Genomic DNA, 21,823 nt, shown 5'->3' on the forward strand with positions numbered 1-21,823 from the left:
TCCTACTTTGCAGTTATGTCATTTTCTCATGTTTAATCATTTCACGTTTTTTGACTTGCTCTTATAAAAAATTTCTAACATACAAAAAAGCAGGGACTGCAGTATAATGAACACTCACATACCCTCAGCTCTAAGGATATTTTCCCTAATAACTGCAATACCATTAGCCCATCTAACAAAACTAAATATAATTTCTCATACTATTCAACACCCAGTTCATATTCAAGTTTTCCCATATTGTCCCCAACAAAATGCTTTTCCTTTTGAAATTTATAAATGAGTATCAAGGAAAAAAATCAAACCCATGATATCAAGAGGATATAGAGTTAGATACACACATACACAGATGGACATCTTTTTAAATTTTTAAATTATGTCAAATTTGCAAAGCTGTGTGAAAGAAAGAATGGTCCAGAGGTCTGCACCCCTGTGTAAGACGATCCCTGCGAAGGTAGTTAAGTTTGTCTCCAAGACTTCCTGAGCCATAAAGGGTCTTCCGCACTTACACACTGTAGAGGGTCGTGCCCCACCTAGAGTGGGCAGTGACCACTGCAGGATGGTTCTGCGTGAGGTGACTCTGGAGGGCAGGGCTCCGAGCCCAGGGTGTGAGACAGGCCCAGTTTCCAGAGGCCTGAGCCTTTTTCCCTCGCGCTGTCCTCTCCCCTCGACACAGTGCAGCCGGGCTGTGCTGAATCCCTGGGCCTCGGATTCTCAACCCCTGGGGGGACAGTGGCCCACACTGCCCTGATTCCTGGAACAGGAAACAGTTTGTGGAGAACCCACGGGTAAAAGTCGGCAAGAATAAAGCGTGAGTTGGCGGCTCTGGGCCAAGGGCAGAGCCAAGGACAGAGCCGAGGACAGAGGTGATGATCCGTGTTAACAATGGCTGTCACTGAGCCCATGGCTCAGTGTGTTTCTCAGGAGCTTCTCATTTAGTCCTCAAAATGACCTAAGAAGCTCCGCATTTTATTCTCCCCGTTTAACAGATGAGGAAGCAGGCTCAGAGGCACGCTGACTAGCCCAAGGACACACAGTGAGTCGGTGACGAGCCGACACTTGAACCCATCTCCGTGCCTGGGAGTCTAGTCCCTGAGCTGTGCCTCCCAGAGTGTCCTGTGCAGAGGGGAGTCCGGAGGGAAGTGAGGATGCCTCTCCACGGAGGACGGATTCAGGGACGGCTTTCTGGGGAAGTGGCTTTTGAGCTGGGTCTTCAGGGCTGACTCAGTTCAGAGTTCACGGGGAAGGAGAGAAAGGGCATCGGAGGTGGAGGGACCTGGAGGCCACAGAGGAGGTTCCCAGAGAGAGGGCTCCACCAAAGTTCTCACTGCTCACATGTGTCATCTCTCCTCCAGGGGGTCGGGACAGGGCAGGGAGGCCCCTGCTCCTGGTGTCAACCACCGAGGGGGCCTGGGAGGCACTGTGGTGCACAGCGTCAGAGGTCACCAAGCTGCTGTCCTACCTGTGCACTGTCCCCAGGTAAGGGGCTGAGCCAGCTGGCCACTCTGTCCCCCTTTGACTTCTTGGCCCGGAGCCCAGGTCCAGGCGCTGAATGGAGAGACACTGTGTCCTTCCACCCAGTCATCTGTTCCCAGAGCCAGTCCGAAGCCAGATGCTGGGGGGAAAGCAGGACAGACTTAGTCCCTGCCATCAGGGGGTTCCCAGATTGAGGGGGGGTGATGGATGGTGTGTAAGGAGCAAAGCACGCACAAGCAACTCTCAGGAGCATCAGTGTGGTGAAGAAAACAGGGGGATGATGTAGATCAGTGGTTCGCAACTCGAGCGTACATCAGAATCACCTGGAGAGCTGTTAAAGCAGATCGCTGGGCCCCACTGCAAGTTTCTCATTCGGTAGATCTTGGGCCTAAGAATTTACATTTCTCACAAGTGTTCTGGTGACACTGATGCTGCTGGGCTAGGGTCACATTATGAGAACCACTGTTGTGGAGTGGGAAGGGTGGGGGACTGATTTCAATTGGGAAATCTGGGAAGGCATCCCAGAGGAGGTGATAATTGAGCTGGCATTTGAATTATAAATATTTGTTGAACAAATGAAGGGCGAATGAGTGAATGAATGAATGAATGAGTAAGAGAGTGAAAGAAAGAATTAGTATGTGAGTAATGGGTGATCCAGGCTGATTTCTAACACCTCCCCTCCCCCACCTGTGTGACGTCATGTTGGGCTGGCTGGGGAAAGGTACCTTTCCTCAGAGTTCTGGCCCCCAGCCAGGAGGGTCTCAGAGATGGTATCTGCTCAGGACTGTGCCTATAGACCCCAGCCCACCCTAGAGGTTGTGTGGCTAGGGGTAAGGAGTGAGGGACTGATGGAACCCTTTGGAACCTTCCCCATGTGCTCCACCCCATGGGAGCCATCACTGCCACTTGGGGCCATTGAGATTTTTCTTCCTCTTCTCCAAGGTGGTGTGGCTTTTCTGGCCTGAGGGGGAGATGGGACCCCCTTTTCTGTGCTGAGAAGTGGCCAGTGTGGTAGACTGAGTCCTGGAATCCCACCAACTTGCTGTGTGATGTCGGGGCAGTAACCTCCCCCTCTGAGTCTCACTTGAAAAAAAGGGACGACCAAGTGGACTCTGATGACCACTGTAAACTGTGGAGTCCTGGCCCCAGCTTCACACTAGGCCATGTTAGAGACTCAGATGCCCCTCACATCCGGGCCTGCCCTCCAGGGGCCTCCAGGCTGGCGGCCAGGCCGGTGTGGAAGCAAACCGCTGTCCCAGCATGAACAGCCAGAGGCTGGTGAGGTGCGGGCCATGAAGTCTGAGACATGGCATCACCTCCAAGGGCCTCTTCTCACTGTCTGCCATGTCGGGGCTCTGTGCCTCAGTTTCCCCTTCTAGGGTCATTACAAAAGCAGACATTTCCATTCCTCTTACCCTGCACAGTCACTGAGTGCCTTACACTAATGAATTCATCAGTCCTCACCACAGCCAGTCCCGTGGGGCCAGCACTGTTATTATCCCCATTTACAGATGCAAGAGGAAACAACTTGCCCAGGTACCCAGATCCTGTAATACCACAACGCCGCCTCCACACTGGCCGCCTCCGTTTTCTCTATGAACTGGCTGGGCTTACGGCTTGAAGGCCTGGGGTGGGGGGCGGCTATTTTCCCAACCTGCCTGATCATCAGGATGGCCAGGGGCACTTGGAACCTCAGACTCCCTGCCCGACCCTGTACCCGCTCAGGGGATGGGGCAGGGCTGGGGTGAGGAACCGATTATTTTAGCAAGTCCTGACAATTGGGCCAGTTTGGGAAATCCTAAGGTAATCACTGAAAAGTACAGCACGAACCAGTGAGGGTGTTCCGGCTGCGAGTAACAAATTCCAATTCAAAATGTCTTAACTGATAAGGAAATTCATCTTTCTTGGTCTCTGCTTTCCAGCTCTGAGGAAGAACCTCGTACAGGAGAGCCTGTCTTACCCAGAAGTCCCCCAGCACACGCCCCCTCACTTCTCATTGGACAGAAATATGTCATGTGACCCCACTTAAAGCAATGATTGGCCAGAGGAATTGGCTTGCTGCTGTTGGCCTCAGCCAATCAGAAACCAGCCCCTGGGGGCCTGTTACACGGAGGGCGTGGGATTCCTGAAAACACGAGAGCGTTCTGCCCACAGGGAAGGGGTGGGTTGAATGCTGGACGACTCACCCGCTGCAGCTGGGACAGTGGCTTTTAGGGTGTGAGAGAGGGCTGTGTGAGGTACCATGGGAACACCAAAGAGGAAGCAATGGACTCTGCCTGGAGAGAGATCATGGAGGGCTTCCTGGAGTGGGGTGGGCATTGGCAGTTGGTCTTGTAGGATGAAGAGTTCACCAATAAATCAAGGCTTCTGGCAGCCAGTTTCCCTCCCCTTTCCCTAGGTCCTTCCTCCTAGAAGGGCCGGTCCATCCAGCAAGACTGCCAACTCTGTTTACAACCCACAGGCCTGAAGATAAAACCAAGGGACTGGCGGTTGTGATTGATGCCAGGAAACAGCCCCCACACCCTGGTCTGGTCAGTGCCCTGCAGGCCACCCAGGTGAGTGGGAGGTGGACAGCCTCAGCCTAGCAAGTCTTGGAGCTCCCAGGGGACTTGTGATGTTCATGGAGCCCCGGGGAGGCTCAGAGCTGGGACCAGGAACCCCAGGCAGGCACACTCTTAATTACAGGTACAGAAATCCCAGCCCAAAGAGACCTGAAGAGAGAGGGAGTTCATTGGTTCATTTGACTTGACAATTTGGAAATTAAATCCAACTTCAAGTACGGCTTGATTCAAGAGCTCAAATATTATCACCAACACCTGGTTCCTGTCTCTCCATTTCTGGCCGGGTTCTCCTGGGAGGGCGCTATTTTCAGCCAGGCTCCCTGCCTTGGTGGCGGTCTGGCTCCCAACAGCTCTCACTTCCCATGGTCTTTCATTTAAGTCCAGTAGGAAAGAGTGAGAGATTCTCTTCCCAGAGATCCCAGCGAGTCTCCTTTTGTCTCCTTAGCTCAGGTGTCCATCCCCCAACCAATTCTGTGGCCAGGGGAATGCGGCACACTGATCGGCTTAGACTTGGATCCCCTGAACCTCCTGAGCCCAGAATGTCAGAGGAAAAGGTGCCTAAGTAGCTGGGTTCGGCAGCACAGGAAGTGGAAGGTTGGCGTATGCTTACCTTATGGGCTGATCTCCTCCTCCTCCTCCTCCTCACTTTATAATGGGGAAACTGAGGCCCAGTGGGGACGGGTCATCTAGGAAGTTTGGACCTGCTGCTCTATTGACTCTCGATTCACCCTCCAAACATACCACCTACATGTCCCCAGCCGTGCCCCCCCCACCCCCAGTTTGCCTGAATCTTAGCAGGGTGCTCGGTGAAGGTCTAGGCAGAGCACCTCTGAAGTGGTTCTCTCTGACAGGCTCTGGCCCCAGCCTCCATCCGTGCTGTGCTCTACCTGGGGGACAAGGAGGCCGCTGTCCAGCTGGAGACACTACCTGACATCCAGGTGAGGGGGAGGCTGAGCTGAGCTGAGAATCCAGCAGCTAGGGGCCACCCTGAAATAACCTAGTGGAGGTCAACAAGTTCAAGGCCGGGTGTTGCAACTCCACGGCCCTGCCTCTGTGGCAGGTGCTCCCAAACAGTACAGTTCTCTATCTCTGGTGATGCTCCTGGCACATGACTGAGAGTTGCAATGGCCTGAAACCTATTTTAAAAGCTTCATCTCCTCGACCCCTCCCTCCCTCTTTTCAGATAGGGAAACTGAGGCCCAAGGCCACATGGCAAGCTAGAGGCATACTGTGGCCTCGATCTTCCTGCCTTCCCCTCCCTTGGGTCTCTCAGCATCTCGGGCTCAGATACCCAGATGATTTGGGGTTTTGCAGGAAAGAGCCCTGCCGTTTTCTTTAATTAGCGCCATGTATTACAATCAGGAGCATGGGCACCCTGCCCTCTGCCCTGCTTCAGGAAGTGATTTTAAAGGACTCCTTCCTCCTCCTCCTCGTTGGTAAAGGGGCACATTGTGAGCCAGAGATGTGCATTTCATGCTTTTATGTGCCAGTGAATCCCTTGAGGACCTTGTCAAAGTGCGGGTTCTAATGAAGCAGTTCCGGATGGGGCCTGGGATTTGGCATCTCTAAAAAGCTCCTAGGTGGTGCTGAGGCTGCTGGTCCATGGACCACACTTTGAGTACCAAGGAGAACAGATAGGTCCAAAAAAATCGAATCCACCTCGATCCCAAGCTTAGGTATCTGGAGCTGGGCCTGGCATAAACTTCCAACTTCACCACCCAGGAGAAGCAGCCACTTCATCCCTCCTCCATGTCTTAGAGGATACTGTCAGGATTGGGTGACCTTTTTCATCAGCCCCAAGAAGGAGACAGCACCTTGGGGGGTCCTCAGAGGATAGCACGAAGATTACAAAGAAGTTACAGGAAAAGGGTGGGCTTCACTCAGTTTGTATGATTGCCTGGAGAGTTGTGCCGGGAAAGAGCCTGGCTTAGAGGGAGCCAGTGCTGGGATTGATTAGTGATGTTTGCCTTGGGCAAAGGCTAAAACGGGCATGATGAGTGCTGTTATTTGCCATTCCTTAGCTAGGGTCTCATTCTGAATGTTGATTTGTCAGACTTTCCAGAGGAGATCCTCGGCCCAGAAAGCAACTCTTAAAGCCAGGGCCAGCCTTCCGTGCGGCGGGTGGAGTGGTGGTGGGGCAGGGATCTGGCAAGGCCCTTCTCAAACATATGTCCCCACCCCGAGTCCCCTGGTCCTCCTGACTGGCTTCTTTCCTCTGCAGGTAGAGGTGGTGACCTCATTGAAGGCTCTCAGCCACCACGTGGACCCCAGCCAGCTGCCCCCGGCCCTGGAAGGCCCCCTCCCCTACTGCCACAGCGAGTGGGTGCAATTCTTTCAGGTGCCCACCGTCACAGCCTCTACCCCCCACCCTGACTCCTTCTCTTCCTCCCTTCACACTCCTGCCTCAGGGATCCAGCGACCCTGTCATGTTCAAAAGCAGACATTCAATAAGCATTTATAATGAGGGTGCAGGGTACGGTTATTAAGAGCTCAGGCTCTGGGCCCAGACTGCCTGGGTTCCACTCCCCGCTCTGCTGTGTGACCTTGGGTAAGTTACCTATCTTCTCTGAGCCCTTTTCCTTGAATACAAAATGGAGGGAGGGGGTAATGATAGTACTTCCCGAGGGGGCTATTGTGAGGATTAATTGAGTTAATGTGGGCGAAGAGCTTAGAAGAGTGGCTCGCGCATGCCAAGAGCTGTGTCTGGGTTAACTGAAAAGAAATGGACCGACATTTGTTCTGTGGGCCCACACGACTCAGGAGCTCGGGGGCTGGCGGGGCACTCAGACGCACTCCCTCCTGAGAGAGGGAGGAGATCAGGAAACGGCCCTTGCTGGGCTCCTTCCCCGCGTGATCTCAGCCTCTCCTCAGCACGACCCCAGAGGGGGCATTTCATGCCCAGTTTAACATATGAGGACACAGGACGGCGGGGGCTGGGGGTACTTGCACAACAGCACACAGAATATTCCAGATTAAATGGCACAGAAACCAGTGCCCATAAATGCTGCCCTCGACTTTCCCTAGACCAGGGCTGCTCATCCTCGGCACTGTTCACCTTTGGGACTGGATAATTCTTTTGGGGTGGGGGGGCTCTCTTGTACATTGTAGCATGATTAGCACCATCCCCGGCCACTACCCACTCTGACAGGAGCACCTCACCAATTATGACAACCATCTCCAGACATTGCTTAATGTCCCCTGGGGGACGGAATCACCCCTCAGGGAGAACCACTGGTCTCCACCAACAGTCTAATGCAGTGGGTTGTTTGCTTATTTGTTTGGCGACTGGGTGCTCTCCTATTGAACCTGTGCCTGTTTTTGAAGAGGCAGTGTGTTAAAAAATTAAAAGGCTACTAAAGGGTATATATATATTGCGCGATCTCCTTTCCTATTCATCCCACAGGCCCCCAATTCCTCTCTGATGAATCCTGTGGCCTTTGAACTATATTTTCACTTTAAAACCATCCCTTGAAATGAAATCTAACCTATAGACCCAGAATATAAAACTAATGATGATGGTGGCTAATACACTAAGTGCCTCGTGCACGTGAACCCATTTCATCCTCCTGCAAGCCTATAAGGTAGGAACTACTGTGATCCCATTTTATGGAGGAGGAAGCAGAGGCACAGAGAGGTTAGGCAACTTGCCCAAGGTCTCACAGCTAGTCAGTGGTGGAGTTAGGCTGAAGTGGGACCCAGCAGAGGATGTCCCCTAGCTCCGGCCTCCCACATCTGCTCCTTCCCCTTCCCCAGGGGATATCTTGGGTCTTCTTTTCTCTCCTTCTCTCATTCCCAGCATCAGTGGTTCTCAAAGTGTGGTGCCTGGACCAGCAGCATCAGCAACACCTGGGAACTTGTTAGAGACGCACATTCTCAGGCCCCACCCCAAAAGAATTAAATCAGGAACTCAGGAGTGGGGCTCAGCAGTCTGGGTTTTAACCAGCCCTCTAGGTGATTCTGATGCAGCTCAAGTTTGAGAACCACTGCCTGATGCCCGCCCTGGGTCCTCCTGGCATGGGCAGGCACCCTCCTCGCTGGCCCAGGCTGACACCCCCACTCTGGTCTTCCATCATGCAGAAGTTGGACCCTTTCCTTGCTGACCTCCGCCGGGCCTCCTCCTTTCTAAAGGCTTCCATCAGGCAGTTTGAGAAGAGCGACCCCCCTGGAGGGGTGCAGGTGAGCCAGATGCATGGGGTGGGGAAGCCTACTGCACCCCAGATTCCATGGACCAAGGGCTCAGTGAAGGGGACAGCCAGGGTGGGTCTTCGTTCATTGGACCAATATCTATAGGCCACTCACTATGTGTCACGCCCTGGAGACCCCAGCCTGGGCCAAACCGACTCGTCCCCACCCTCGGAGGTTTTAGTGGGTGCAGTGGTAGAGGCAATCCTTTAAAAAGTAAACAAAGAAATGGATATGTAGCTACAAATTGTGCCAAATGCCATGAAAGTCAGATCGAGAACAATAGGGAAAGAGGGAGGGCCTCCCTAAAGAGATGAGTATTTAAGTTGATGCCTGAGGATGACGATGGGAAGGAGCCGACGATGGGAATAGGAGGGGGACTGCTCTGGGTGGAGGGCAAATACGTGCCAAGGTGCTGAGGTGGGATTGCTCTGGTATGTTCAAGAAGAGCACGGAGGCCGATGTAGAACAGAGTGGTGGGAGTGGGGTAGGAGAAGAAGAGAACAACTGGAGGATCTTCTAATCCCGCGGAGGCCGGATCAAGGAGTTGGGCTGGGATTGGACTCTAAACTGGCAGGGAAGCCCTGGGAGAGTTTTGAGCCGCGGGATGAACACCTTGGCACGTTGAGACCCTCCCAGCTGCCATGCAGAGAACCGACTGCAGGGGGAGCCAGAGAGCAGCAGGGAGAGCCGTGAAGAGGCTGGGCTGAGGGTCCTGGAGAAATGACGGCGCTTGGACCGGTGAGGTTGCCATGGCGACAAGTGGAGGCGTGGCTTGAGGAGATGTTTGAGAGATAGAAAGGAGAGACTTTCTGCAGGACCTTGAATGCCAAACTGGGGGAATCAGGCATGATCTGGGTGTGGGGAGCCCTGGAAGGCTGTAGACCCAGAGTGGGGATTGAGCCTTAGGCCACCTCCCTGCACTGACAGGAGGCCTCCAGGTGTCTGAGCAAGTCCAAGGAGCTGATGGAGGCCGTGCTGAGGGACCCAGGCCTGCTGGGCCTCCAGCGGGAAGGGGGAGCCACTCTGGCCAGGCTGCGGCAGGAAGCTGGTAGGCTGGACTTCAACCCCGACGTCAGGTAGGAACGGCCAGGCTTTTCCTTCCTCACCTTTGTTCCCTGGCCCTGAGGGCTTGGCGCTGGGGACCCACAAGGTGGGTCTAGGATGGGGGCATTTGCAGGGCCCCTGTCCTGGGCTGAGGCTTTGGTAAGGTCCCCGTCCCTTCTTTGCTGCCCCTCCTTCAGCCCTGGCCATCTTCAGCCCAAGGTAGGTATCTGAGAACAGCCCCTGCTCGTTTCTGGTCACCCTCAAGCACTTTCTCTGACTTTCTAAGACACTGGGCTGAGTCTCTTCAAGGGCGCACCTCGTTTATTCCTCAAAAGAACCTTGTGAGGGCCACATCGTCCTCATTTGGCCGATGGGTGACGGAAGCACAGGGAAATGCTCTAAAGGCCAGAACATCTAAGCAGCAAGCCCTGCACCACCCCGCCTTCCCTGGGGGGCTCCTCAGCCTGGTGGAGGGAACCTTATGCTGGGTTAGTGGTCTCAGAGCCACAAAACAACAAATATGTATTCCTGGAAAGGACCGGCTTGCTTAAATTTAGGGGTGGGGGGTGCAAATCAGTAATTAAATCAGTGATTGGAGATATTTTATCTCCATTAGAACAAACACAATTAACAAAGTTTACACAAGCTTCCAAGAATAATTTGTTTATTTAACCAACACCTAAATAGCACTTAGTACGAGCACAGCCTAGTTCTAAGGACTTTGCAAATACTAATTTGTTTAATTCCCACAAGGTGGAGTCTAGCATTATCCTCAGTTTACAACAGAGGGGCCTGAGGCCCAGGGAGGTTGAGTGACTTTCCCAGGATCACACAGCTGAGCTGTGGTGGGGTCAAGACTTGAACCGAGGCAGCCTGGCCCAGAATCTTGAACACATCCCCCTGAGCTGCAGCACAGAGAGATTCAGCTGATGCGGGGCCTGGTGCTGGGCGTGGAGCCGTCTCCCTGCCCCTCACAGGGCCTGGTGGGGCTGGCACTGTCTTTCCCAGCCTGACCCCGCCTCGCTGGCTGGCGGCCCGGCTCCTCTGTCCACCTTGGGCCTCTCCAGACTGTTGTCCCCAGCAGCTCCACCAGGGGGCGCTATGGTCCCACATGAGCTGCTGTGCCTGTTGGTTCTGCCGGTAGGACCCCACAGCTGCCGCCTGCCGGCCCCTTCCTCCCTCTGTCCCCCCAGGCAGGCTGGCATTTTCCATCCCGAGCACCACCGACCCTGGGCCCTCACCCCTTCCTGGAAGGGCAGTGATCTGTGGGAAGTTGCAGTCAGATGAGGAGGCCCAGAACAAGGAAAGCAGGCTTTCCTTCCATCGCATTTTTTCCCTTTTCCTTCCGAAGTTAAGACCCCGTAGGGCAGAGGACGGTGGGGTGGGATTTGAGGAGTGTTCCTCCCTCCGCCGCAGTGTTACCATGCCTGAATCCCATCTGCATCCCTTCACTTATGTCTTACTGGCTTTGACAATTTTAAAAAATTATATGCAAATGGCTGTACACCAGGTTTCAATTCGGAATGCCATGCGTGAGAGTCAGTTCCTCTCTCTGGACCTCAGTTTTCCTATCTATAAAATGGAGGCTTGGGGTACAAGGTTGTGTTACAGCCACTCACCATCATTACAGTAGAAATAATAAGCGCTAACAAACACTGTGCTGGGCACTGCGTTAAGAGTTTTGAGTGTGTGAGGGCTGGTGCTCAGTCCTTGCTGCCCCCTGGAACTAAGAAGCTTTAGAAAGCACTGATGTCCAGGCTGCACTCTGAGTCTGATTCAGTTGGCTTAGGGTGGGCGTGGAGATTTGAACCCAGATCTGTCCAGCTCACTTCATACCCTTCCAGGGAAGGGGAGGGTCATTTGGTTTCCTGCTGTGTCCTCTGGTCTTCCCAGTCCCCTGGAGGGCCAGTCTGAGGTCCAGAGAAGTATAGGGACCTGCCCAAGGTCACACAGCAAGTCAGCAGCTGGAATCCCCAGGCCGGACAGAATTGGGGGGGGTTGTGGGGGGGGGGGGCAGTGTGGCTATGATGGGCAGGAGTACTGGAGGGGGGAACATTTGGGGCCCTCTTTCCCCCTCTTCCACCTCCCAGGAGCCATCTGGCCGAAGCTGTTGCCTTGTACGGCCTCATGGATGAGCAGCTGCATGTCCTGGTCACTGCATCTAACCACCTCCTGGGGAGGCTAGAGCTCCGCATCCGCCTGGGCCGCCTGGAAGCTGCCATCCACCAGGTGAAGGGGGAGGCTGGCCTCTCTGCAGGGAAGGCCCCGCTCCAGGCCCAGCCGCAGCTAGGCACTCCGCTCTGGTGTAAGGACACAAGGCTGGCCATTCTCCAAGGGCCAGGCAGGCATCCCGGGACATGGCACGTGACATGGCATTCCATAGGTGCTGAACGGGTGAAGCCCCGCTCACCCCGCCAAGCCCTGGGCCAGAGCCTCTGCATCTACCATGATTTTCCAACTAATCACTTGCCAGTGATGTGGGAAGATGCCGGGATTTCTCCCACTCATCGATGAGGACACTGAGGTGGGGAGACATGACATCACCTGCCTGTGGTCACGCACCTGGGGATCCTGGAGCTCCCACCTGGCCTCGCTCCTCGGACTGCCGGTGCCTCGAGCGGCATGTCCCTCCAGGGTGGGGCCGTGCAGCGCACGACAGCGTGGGCTCTAATCCTGGCTCCAGCACTGACTGTGACCCTACGCAGGTTATTTCACTGTTCACTGCCTCAGTTTCCCCATCTGTTCAGTGGGGAATAATATTAGTGCCTGCCACGCTAAGCTCTTTGAAGATAAAGTAAGTGGATACATACTCTTGAAGGCATCCCAGAATAAGGGGACTTCTGTTCATGGCTTCGAGAGCCGTTGTAACCCCTCTGTCCCTTGCGGATTCCTCATGTCTACCCCCATTTTGCCCCTGAATAAGTTGAGGCCCAGAAAGGGGAAGTGACTTGCCCAGTTGACACAATGAGTTCATAGCACCTTACTTCATAGCACCCATGCACCTTACTCTACAGAAGACAGCTTTTCCTCCAGCACTGTTTGCACACCCCTGGGGATGGGGAGCTCATTACTCTCAAGGCTGCCTCTTTTATGATTGGTGGTGGCAAGTGGTTAGAGTAAGCTGAAATTTGCCACCCTGTTCAGACAAGTGTGCACAGAAGGCCTACTTCGTGCATGGTACTGGCCAGGCCAGACGCCCCCTGGGGTCCCTCTTGGGGAGTCCTCTCCCCTTCAGGTATTTGTTTTTATTTAATTTAATTTATTTGAGAGAGAGAGAGAGTGAGAGAGAGAAAGAGAAGGAGGGGGAGGGGCAGAAGAAGAGGGAGAAGCAGGTTCCCCACTGAGCAGGGAGCCCGATGTGGGGCTCGATCCCTGGACTCCGGGGTCATGACCTGAGCCGAAGATAGACGCTTAATGACTGAGCCACCCAAGCCCCTCCCCTTCAGGTATTTGAAGAACATGACAATGCACCCACCCTCCCCAAGCTGTCCCTCCTCCCCAGAACTGGGAAGGTCTCAGTCTAGGCCAATGGGCAGAGCCCAGCCATTAAATAACTGAGGAGGAGAAGATCCCCACCTCCCAGGGAGTTGGGGAACCGGCTAAGAGACATCCCCCCGGGCACCCCTCATGTCCGCACCTCCCTCCCCTGCCCTAGGTCAGCAACTGGATGGAGCAGGAGGGGAGCTTGTGCCTGCAGGTGCTGAGCCCCACAGACAGAAGCTTGGAGACTGTGGAGAAGGCCCATGCGGAGTTTGAGGACTTCTTCCTTCAGGCTGCAGTGCGTTCCTAAGACTGAGGAGCGGGACCCGGGCACATGGAGAAGGCAGTGGAGGAGGGGGGCACAGCTGGGGCAAAGGTGTGGAGGTAGGAGAGTGCAAGGAAACTTCCAGAGACAGTGAGAAGACGACCTGAGATCACAAAGGGTTCAGCTTAGATGCTGTCTCCTCCAGGAAGCCTTCCTGGACCACCATGTCCAAAAAAGACCTATCTCAGAATCCCTGGAAGATTTCATAAAATGCAGATTCCAGGGTCCCACCCGAGACCATTCAGTCAGCCTCAGAGGTCAGGGGCAAAGAATTTGTATCCTTGATGTACTGGACCCTAGAACATGGGTGATTCAGCCCCTTTCAGTCCTCAGGGAGCTCCCAGGCCAGTGGGGGCTGGGGGTGGCAGACAAACAGGGAGACAAACAGAAAAGGAGACGTGGGGGCACACAGCAGGAGCCCCTAACCCAGACCCCGGGTCAGGGTGACCCTAAGCAGAGTCCCAGCGAGGCAAGTGAGCTGCTGAGGCAGAGGCCTGGCCCCCATTCTGTAGATGAGGCAACAGAGGTCTGGCAAGTCTCACAACTCAGCAGCGGGGCAGCGGAGGTTCCTGACCTCTGGACGAGGCCTCGGCTAGGATGGGAGCTGAGCGGCGCCCCCTGCTCTCCCTGCTCAGGCCCAGTACCGCCGCGGCCTGGAGCTGTCCAAGCAGGCCGCTCAGCTGGGAGGGCCCAGCGAGGCAGGAGGAGCAGAGTCCCGGGAACTGGCAGCCTTCGCCTCCACCCAGCGGGCCTTCCAGGCTAAGCTGACCCACTTCTACATGGCGGCTGAGCGACAGCGCACAGACCTGGAGACGCTACTCGACCTGCACCACTTCTGCCAGAAGGTGAGCCCTGGGGCCCCCCTGCACAGACCCCTCCCCGCCCGCTCCAGTCGGGGGGGGGCAGGAAGCAGCCCACACACAGCACTAGGCTCCTTGCATGATTCATTCTATAGTCCTGTGGGGTGGGAGGAAGGTATTACCTGCATTTTCTAGGAGAGAAGCAAGGTTTGAGAGGATAGGTTACCCCCTAAATCAGTCCTGGCTGATCTCTGACCCCAGCTTGTCCCACTACACCCGGCAGCCCCCCAGCGACCTGAACATCAGCTCTCAAAGGACACTCAGAAATCACCTGCTTCTTAAACGTTGGGATTAGGGGAAGGGGGCCAGGTAGTTCCAAGAATCCAATCGAAGCCATAGACTCTGTCTCCGCGGGTAGCTCACTGCAGACAAATTTAGGTAGTCAGACCAGGCTAAGAACGTTGATCTTGTCCCACCCCTCTGTTGCAGAGCTGGGAAAACAGGATCAGAGAAGGGCTGCCATTTAGCCAGCGTCACACAGCAAGCCCATGGCACCATTCTAGTGCTCTTTGCCATGCCTCACCTTGTCCTGCACAGACGGCGGGAGCTAGGGAAGGGGGGGTAGTTGGAGAAGGTGGGCCCAGAGGCTTCTCTGAGCACCCTCAGAGCAGAGGCCTTGGTCCTTGCCAGGAACCCAGAGTTTGGCCAGGAGCAGGGAGGAGAGGGTAGGGCTCCCCTAGGGCATGGGAGTGGGGCAGTGCTGGGGTAGGAGGCAAGACGAACTCCTTTGCTTTGTATCCATCATCTCTTCGCAATCCAGTGTAGCAAGGTTGAGTGGTCCCACTTGCCAGATGAGCAAACTGAGGCCCTAAGAGGGAAAGGGCCTTGCCCAAGGCCACACAGCTGCAGAAGAGAAGAGCTGGAATTTGAACACAGATGCATTCATGATGCTCTGTGTTCTTCTCCAAACCTGGGAGAGCAGGGGGTAACAGATTCCCCTGTTCAATCAGGTGTGGTGATGATGATGATGATGATGATATGATTATTATGAGATGAGCCCACATTAGTGATTGTGGACTCCATGCCAGACACTCCTATAAGTGCTTCACAAACCTTGCTTGACTTGATCTCATCATCTCTGTTTTATTTATTTATTTTTTTTTTAAAGTAGGCTCTATGCCCAATGTGGGGTTCGAACTCATAACCCGGAGATCAGGTCACGCGCTCTACTGACTGAGCCAGCGAGGTGCCCCTAATCTCACCATATCTTTATGAGAGAGGGGTGCCAACACTGTTTCCATTCAGTGGATGAGTAAACGGAGGCCCAAAGAGGAAAGGGTCTTGCTCATGGTTCCCCAGAGGGCCGGTGGCCAAGCAGGATTTGACTTAAGACAACCCTCCCCCAAATCCATTTAGTCAAATCTCTCATTTTTCTGATAGGGACTGAGGCTTAGGAGGACAAGGAGCAGCCCGGGAGAGCTGTACCCCAGATGGGACAAGAACTCCAGCTCTGGCCCAGGCCCAGTGCCCTCAGACTCACCCCCTCGCACTCGCCGCCAAGGACAGAGTGTGGGAAGGGCCTGACCCCAGCCTCCCAGCTGTCAGGCTGGCCCAGCACACAGGAAAGGGAGAACACAGGATGCTTTGGAGGGCAGCAAGAGGGACTCTGGTCAAGGCCTGCCTGGGGCGCCGGGAGGACAGGCCGCTCTCTGTCTATGTGGGGCAGCCGGCAAGGGATGTGGACAGTGGCAGTGGAGGGACCCCCACTCCCAGCTGACAGTAGAGAGCCGGGCAGTGGCAGAATCTGAGGCTTAGAGCCAGGGGCAGCTCCTGTCTGCTCAGGCCGTGTGACCTCAGTGATGGTCTTCACTGCTCCAGGCCTCGGCTCCTCGTCAGTAGTAACGATCATAATAGTAATCATAACCAGTGTTTCTGTAGTTCTTACTATGTGGCAGGCCCTGTTCATCATTCACATGTCATTTTATTGACACACCAACCCTCTGAGGCAGGTGCTATTATTATGCCCATTTTATGTACGAGGAAACACAGAGAGGTCAAGTAACTCATCCAGGGTCACACAGCAGGGAAGCGGCGGAGCTGAGATTCAAACCCAGGTCCTCTAGCTCTGGGGCCAGCCCTGCTGGGTAGTGAGAGTAGGAAATGAAATGTAAGTAACCCCCCACCCAACCCCGGGGCTTTACTCAAAGTTGGTGTTATTATTATCGACACCAATATGATCATCATTAGGAGCAGTAGGAGCGGTGGTAATGCCTCATGGGTTAAGGGCATCTGGCAGCTTCTCTCCCCTGCTTACTAATTTTAGCCCATTTCGGCCCTGTAAAGCAAACTCACTGCGGCTTTGCACCTTCGCACATGCTGGTCCCTCAGTTGGGAAGGCTTTTCCTCGAGACCGGCTGGTTTCTTGTCTTCAGTGCTCAGCTCATGTGTCCCCGCCTGGCCCCCCAACCCTCTGGTCACCCTGTTTGTCTCACTTCACGGTGCTCATTGTGATCTGAAATTATCCTGTGGCTTCATCACCTGCTGTCAGTCACCCGGGAGGCGAGCCCCGGGACTATGTCCTCATCCCTCCCCGGTGCCGGGTGCAGGGTCGGCCCCCACAGCGACCAAGTAGCCAGAGGGAGAGTGAGGAGTGAGGCGGAGGAAGGAAGACTGGGCGGGGGGCGGGGGGGGGGGCGGCATGTGGGAAAATAGAGCTCCCCCTGTCCCCCAGGCCTGGAGGTCCTACAGGAGGAGGTGGGAGGAGGTGGGAGCCTCACCTGGAATCCCACTAGGGTCATCTCGCTATTTGACCTGGGCAGGCCCCCCCGCTCCTCTCCGGCCCTAAATCTTAATCCACACAGCCTAGGGTTGGGTAAGATGATTGTTGAGGTGCTACCCATCCCTATCCAGCTCAGCCTAGAAGATGGAGTCCCAAACAGATGGACAGACAGACAGGACAGCCCTGGGCTGGGCTCAGCCCCAGGCCCGAGAGCGTGCGTCCGGCAGCTTTGGCACTAAATAATAATAAAACAATTGTGCCACTAACAGAGATTTATGGAGCCCTTTCCCAGCCATGAGCTCTGTGTGCTTCCGCGAATATGAAGCCATTTATCTAAAGACAAGTTCCCTTAATCCGCGGAAAGATGGTTTCCTTGGAGAAAATGGTTCTCCAATCCCCACAGCTAACAGCTCGCTGTCGGCTTCTAAATTAATGGAGAGAAAGATTATGTTTATCATGAGCTGCTGGGAACGAGTTGGCTCCTTTGCAGCCTGCAGACATTTTGTGGGTGAAGTAGGGACAGGCAGAATCCCAAAATGGGGCAGAGGCCCAGCTGAGTGAGGGGGCCCCCGGGCCTGGGTCTCGCTGGGGACTGTGTGTGCACCGTCCCGGCTGGACCAGTTTCTCCCGTGCGAGGCGGTGCTTAGAAGATACTCGCTCGAAGCCTAGACACACCTGAGTTCAAATCCCAGCTCCCCCCTGACTTGCCACGTGACCTGGGGCAAGTGATTTCATGTGTCTGAGCCTTGGTTTCCTCCTCTGTAAAATGGGCTGCTGGTACCGTTCAGTGTGATCATACATGAGATGCACAGAGCCTGCCAAACAGTCGGTGCTCAATAAACGTCTGTTAGATGCCTCCCTCCGTGCCACTCATAAGGGGTGAAGACAACTGTCACCACAATCCAAGAACCCGAATGATCATCTAGTACGACCTCACCTTCTTGAGAAGGAAAAACAGCCTCAGCGAAGGGTTAAGTCTTTGTTGGCCCCCAGGTCTAGGGGACCAAGCCTGAGGATCCGAAGGGTGCTGGGGACCGTTGCTGATGGCAGGTGTGTTTACCTGAGGGAAGAGAGGGGACCATTGTCCTTCACTGGAGGAGGCCAGGACATCGACTGGGCGCTTCTTATGAATTCAACCCAGCAATGCTTACTCTCTGCTTGGAGAGGCGCATCCCTGTCCTCATGGAGCGGCACAGTCCCGCTCCTAGCCTGAGCCCCACCTCCCTGTCTTGTCGCCCCCAGATGACCTGGTTTCACATGGACTGTCAGGACCTGATGAGGCAGCTCAGGCTGGGCAAGGCCCAGAGGGCCAGCCCTGGGGACCAGCGCCGCCTCCACCGCTACGTGCAGCGACTGGCGTCTGAGTTCCCCGCAGAGAAGCTCACGGCCATGGGGCTGCAGGTGGCCTCGCTGAGCCAGGACGGCCTGGGCCAGGAGCTGTGGGAGGAGGCCCGGCTGAGACACGAGGAGATCCAGACCTTCCTGAAGAAGGCCCTGGCCCACTGCCCATGCCCAGCGGGGCTCACGGCCCGCTCAGCAGCCCCGGAGCTAAAAAGGGTAGCCGCCAGGGGCCAGGGTCTGAATGGAGATGTCACTTCCAAGGGAAGGTGGGGCCTGCCCCTCCAGGACTCACGGGGCCTGGATCGTTCGCCAAATCTTTGTTGGCCTCATGCCCCCAGAGAGGGGCAGAACAGAAATTTGCAGGCAGGCCTTCTGCCCCTGGAAGGTGGCCAGGCTGTAGAGGCTGATGAAGGCAAAGGCCCCCATGAGCCATTTCCCTTTCCAGCCCCTGAGCGCTTCCTTGACCCCCTCTTCTCCTGGCAGGGACTCCCCAGGCAGAGTCAGACCCTCCATCCCACTGGGGGCAGCTTCTCCTCAGAGGGGACAGACTCACAGACGTCTCTGGAGGACTCACCCCAGATAAGTCCCCCTGCATCCCTCTAGCTTGGACCCCCACCAATGGCACCGGGCTCCAGGGGGTGGCTGGGGAGGGGCCCAGTGACAGGAGGGAGCTGGGGAGCCCTGGCTGATCTCATCTGGACGTGGCTCCTGAGCACTCACTGTATGTTTGGCCCATGTAGGAGAAAGCAAGAACCTGAACCTGTTCCCAGGTCCCGAAAACTCTAGGAAGACCTGACTCACAAACGGAATAGTGAGTGTAGAGGGCAAGGCAGGATACGGTAGAGCCTGGGACTGACTCCACAGCCCCCGTGTCCCATCATGGAGAGAGTTGTTGGGACAGACCCTTCCAGAGGGCTCAGTCTTAGGCAAGCCAGACACCCACCTGGAGTCCAGGGGTGCATAAGCTTCCCCTTGGGGCCCACGGGGCATAGTTGCCATGAGTGGGGGGATTCGGGAGCGGCTTCTTATCTGAGACAAGGGTTCCGGTTCCTGTTTATTTGGCCATGATTTCAGGAACCACTGGTGGAGGAGCAGGGAGGTGAGTGTGGGAAGGGAATAAAGGGTGTGTTGTCAAGTAAATCAGCACATGCTGTTTATTCTCTGGGCCTGCCTCGGGCAAAGAGAGTCATCTGCTGGAAGGCAGTTGGAGCACCCTGAAGGAGTAAGGGCAGGGAACGCACTCTCTCTCAACGGCTCCTCCCCCTGACAAAGCAATCAGTCTCATACTCCAGGAACCCCATGGGGTCCTGTCCCCTGCGGGCACTCCAGAGAGAACCCTCTCCCCCTCTGCTATTCTGTCTTCTTCTCTCCCTGCACATCTCAGACTCTGTGAACTTCCTCCCTCCACCCCAGGTCCCCATCTCTCTTTAGGCATAGCTTCTGGTGCCCAGCGTCGTAGGGTTCTGCTGGTGGTTGGGTTGGGTGGGAGTGGGGAGCCACATCCCCATCCAGCAGGCGGACGGGCTGGGAAGGCCTTGATACCCCTGATCTCAGAGTGAAGCGGGAGAGTGAGGTTCTTGTCTCATGGGGCCGAAGAATGAATCTTGTGGACAAAGGGGAGTGAGGAAAACGATAGAGTTTTATGAAGCAAGGGTACAGAAAAAGCTCTCAGGAGTGAGAGGGGTCCCGACAGGGTTGCCAACGTGGGCCTCCACCGACAGTCTGTTATTTAGGACGGATCAGGGAGCCTGCGGCCTCATCATTCTTGTGATGTCTTGGTTTGAGTAAGGACTGGTGATAACATCTTCAGTGGCTTACTTCTTCTTTGGGGTCGGGTTATTCTTTGTTGGTCACAATGTGACTGTCATAAAAAGATTCCCCACTCCTGACGCCCGGGGCAGGGTAGTCTGATTTGTTCCCTTTTTCTGGGATTTCTGTGAGCCTGATCACGTAGCTCCCTGCCTATCTCTTTCTACCTAGCCCCACCTGTCCCTTCTAGGGTATCTAGAAGATAGCCAGCCTTTCCCATCACCCAGAGTGACCCCGGCTAGCACCTCCCCTGATGGTCGTTATGCTGGGAAAGTGTGAGGCCCTGTCTCCGCCTAGGATGCATTAACCAGGTGGCCTCTGGCAGCCTGGCCCTGGAATTTTCCTGGCTCCAGGCAGAGGGTGGGGCACTCAGCTCAACTCTGGAAAGAGAGGGAGGTGGGACTGGAGAGTGCCTAGGAGGACGAGGCAAGGTTTTCAGGAGACAGCTCAGTAGAGAAAGCGACACAAACCTCAATGCCCAAGATGGCTTCAGGACTCTTCTGGGACTCAAGATTTCTTCAAGTGTGGTCTATGGCCTGCCTGCCTCAGAGCCATGAGCAGAGCTGATCAAAGGCAGCTTCTTAGGGGTTCCCACCCAGACAATTAAAATCAGGCCCTGGGAGCCAGGGCATGGCTGGAATCTGCCTTTGTAATCAACTACTCAGGTGTTTCTCCTGTGACACGGCGAGGTGGGCCGTCGTCATGAGCCCCCCAGCCCAGGCCAGCTCTCATTCTCGCGTTCCACCCTCCTGCCTTCCGTCCAGACTGGCCTGCCGATGCAGGAGGCGGTTGATAAGCCCACCTCCATCCATGCCTGTCGCCTCAGAGGGGGGCCGAAGGCTCTTAAAATGCTGTTGTCATAGCAACAGCATCCAACCAGTGGGGACCACAGGCAGAGAGCCAGGGCACCTGGGGTGCAAGGATGGAAACTAACTTGAGAGAGAGAGTACAGACACTGCGAGGGAGGAGGGGGGGCTGTGGAGGGGGGTGGATGGTTCCGGAATCCTTGGAAGGGAGGGCTCCCCAAAGCCATCTTGTGCATCCCTCTGTCTCTAAAAAGAGCCAAACCCCAACACTGTCTACTCACAGCAGCCCCTGGGGGAAGGGGATGCAGGTATGAAATCTAATGACAAAGAATAATATAAAAAAATAATACATAATATTAATAGCTAACATTTAGTCTGCATTTTCTTTGTGCCTAGCTCAGTGCTAAGCACTTTAGAAGCTTTCTGGGGCTCACTGGATCTTTCACAACAATCCTATGAGGCCAATACCAAGTTCACTCCATCTTACTGAGGAGGAAACCGAGACTCGGAGTGCCATGCAGCGAGGGGCAGAGTCAGGACTTGGTACGACGCTGACACTTTGGACTCATCTCGGGACAATCTGGGCTGATTGCTGCTTCTGCGTTGGCCACAGGCTTTGTCCCTTCAGAAATCCTGCTGGGCCTGGCCACTGCTGTACCCCAGGGGCCTTGGCTGGGCCGGTCTTGGTCCTCTAGGCACGACACCTCCTGTCCCTTGTAGCCCACAAGCCAGTGTGGCAATGTGGTCAGTCACGTGGCTCTGGAGCTGGGCAGCCCAGATTTCCACCCGGGCTCCGTGGCTCACAAGCTGTGCGTCCTTGACCAAGTTGCGCTACCTTTCTGTGCCTTGGTTTCCTTATCCATAAAATGAGGATAATCAGATCTCAAAGCCTTGCTGTCAGTATTAAATGAATTCCTACGTGGAAAGCCCTTAGAAAGGTGCCTGGAGCATAGTAAGTGCTCAAGAAATGGTATCTGGTATCATACTCTGGCTCCAGCCGGGCCACAGCCCCCGCTTTCATTACCCAGCAGATCAAGGAAGAAATTTCTCCAAGGCCACCAATAGATTCCAAGAGAATTTTTTGCTCTTTGAATCATGTGGATTTCTTAATTAGTTTTCTGATTAATTGACTTCTGCCCTAACCTGCCCATGGTGGGGGCGTGGCGTGTGGTCTCCCCAGGGAGATGTCCCATGAGTGACGACAGAGCTTCGTTTCAGCA

At 55.0% G+C, this 21,823-nt stretch overlaps 1 protein-coding gene across 4 annotated transcripts in view; it reads left to right on the top strand.

The window, feature by feature from the left end:
- KIAA1755 (KIAA1755 ortholog) overlaps window positions 1-21,520 on the top strand; it is a 41,692-nt gene extending 20,172 nt beyond the window's left edge. For 2 of the 4 annotated variants that reach the window (XM_032419742.1, XM_032419741.1), the window contains exons 5-14: window positions 1,353-1,476; window positions 3,872-4,028; window positions 4,886-4,972; window positions 6,256-6,372; window positions 8,112-8,210; window positions 9,147-9,295; window positions 11,354-11,492; window positions 12,919-13,041; window positions 13,704-13,913; window positions 17,890-20,914. In XM_032419742.1, coding sequence (XP_032275633.1) covers window positions 1,353-1,476; window positions 3,872-4,028; window positions 4,886-4,972; window positions 6,256-6,372; window positions 8,112-8,210; window positions 9,147-9,295; window positions 11,354-11,492; window positions 12,919-13,041; window positions 13,704-13,913; window positions 17,890-18,591 — 1,907 coding nt within the window. In that variant the 3' untranslated portion in view covers window positions 18,592-20,914. Of the gene's footprint in view, window positions 1-1,352; window positions 1,477-3,871; window positions 4,029-4,885; window positions 4,973-6,255; window positions 6,373-8,111; window positions 8,211-9,146; window positions 9,296-11,353; window positions 11,493-12,918; window positions 13,042-13,703; window positions 13,914-17,889; window positions 20,915-20,999 lie in introns of those variants that run through there. The other 2 variants (XM_032419744.1, XM_032419743.1) reach the window with 2 other exon arrangements.
- The last annotated feature ends 303 nt before the right edge of the window (window positions 21,521-21,823 follow it).

The sequence above is a fragment of the Phoca vitulina genome, unplaced genomic scaffold (genome assembly GCF_004348235.1).
Source record: "Phoca vitulina isolate PV1807 unplaced genomic scaffold, GSC_HSeal_1.0 scaffold22, whole genome shotgun sequence".
Classification (NCBI taxonomy): Eukaryota; Metazoa; Chordata; class Mammalia; order Carnivora; family Phocidae; genus Phoca; species Phoca vitulina.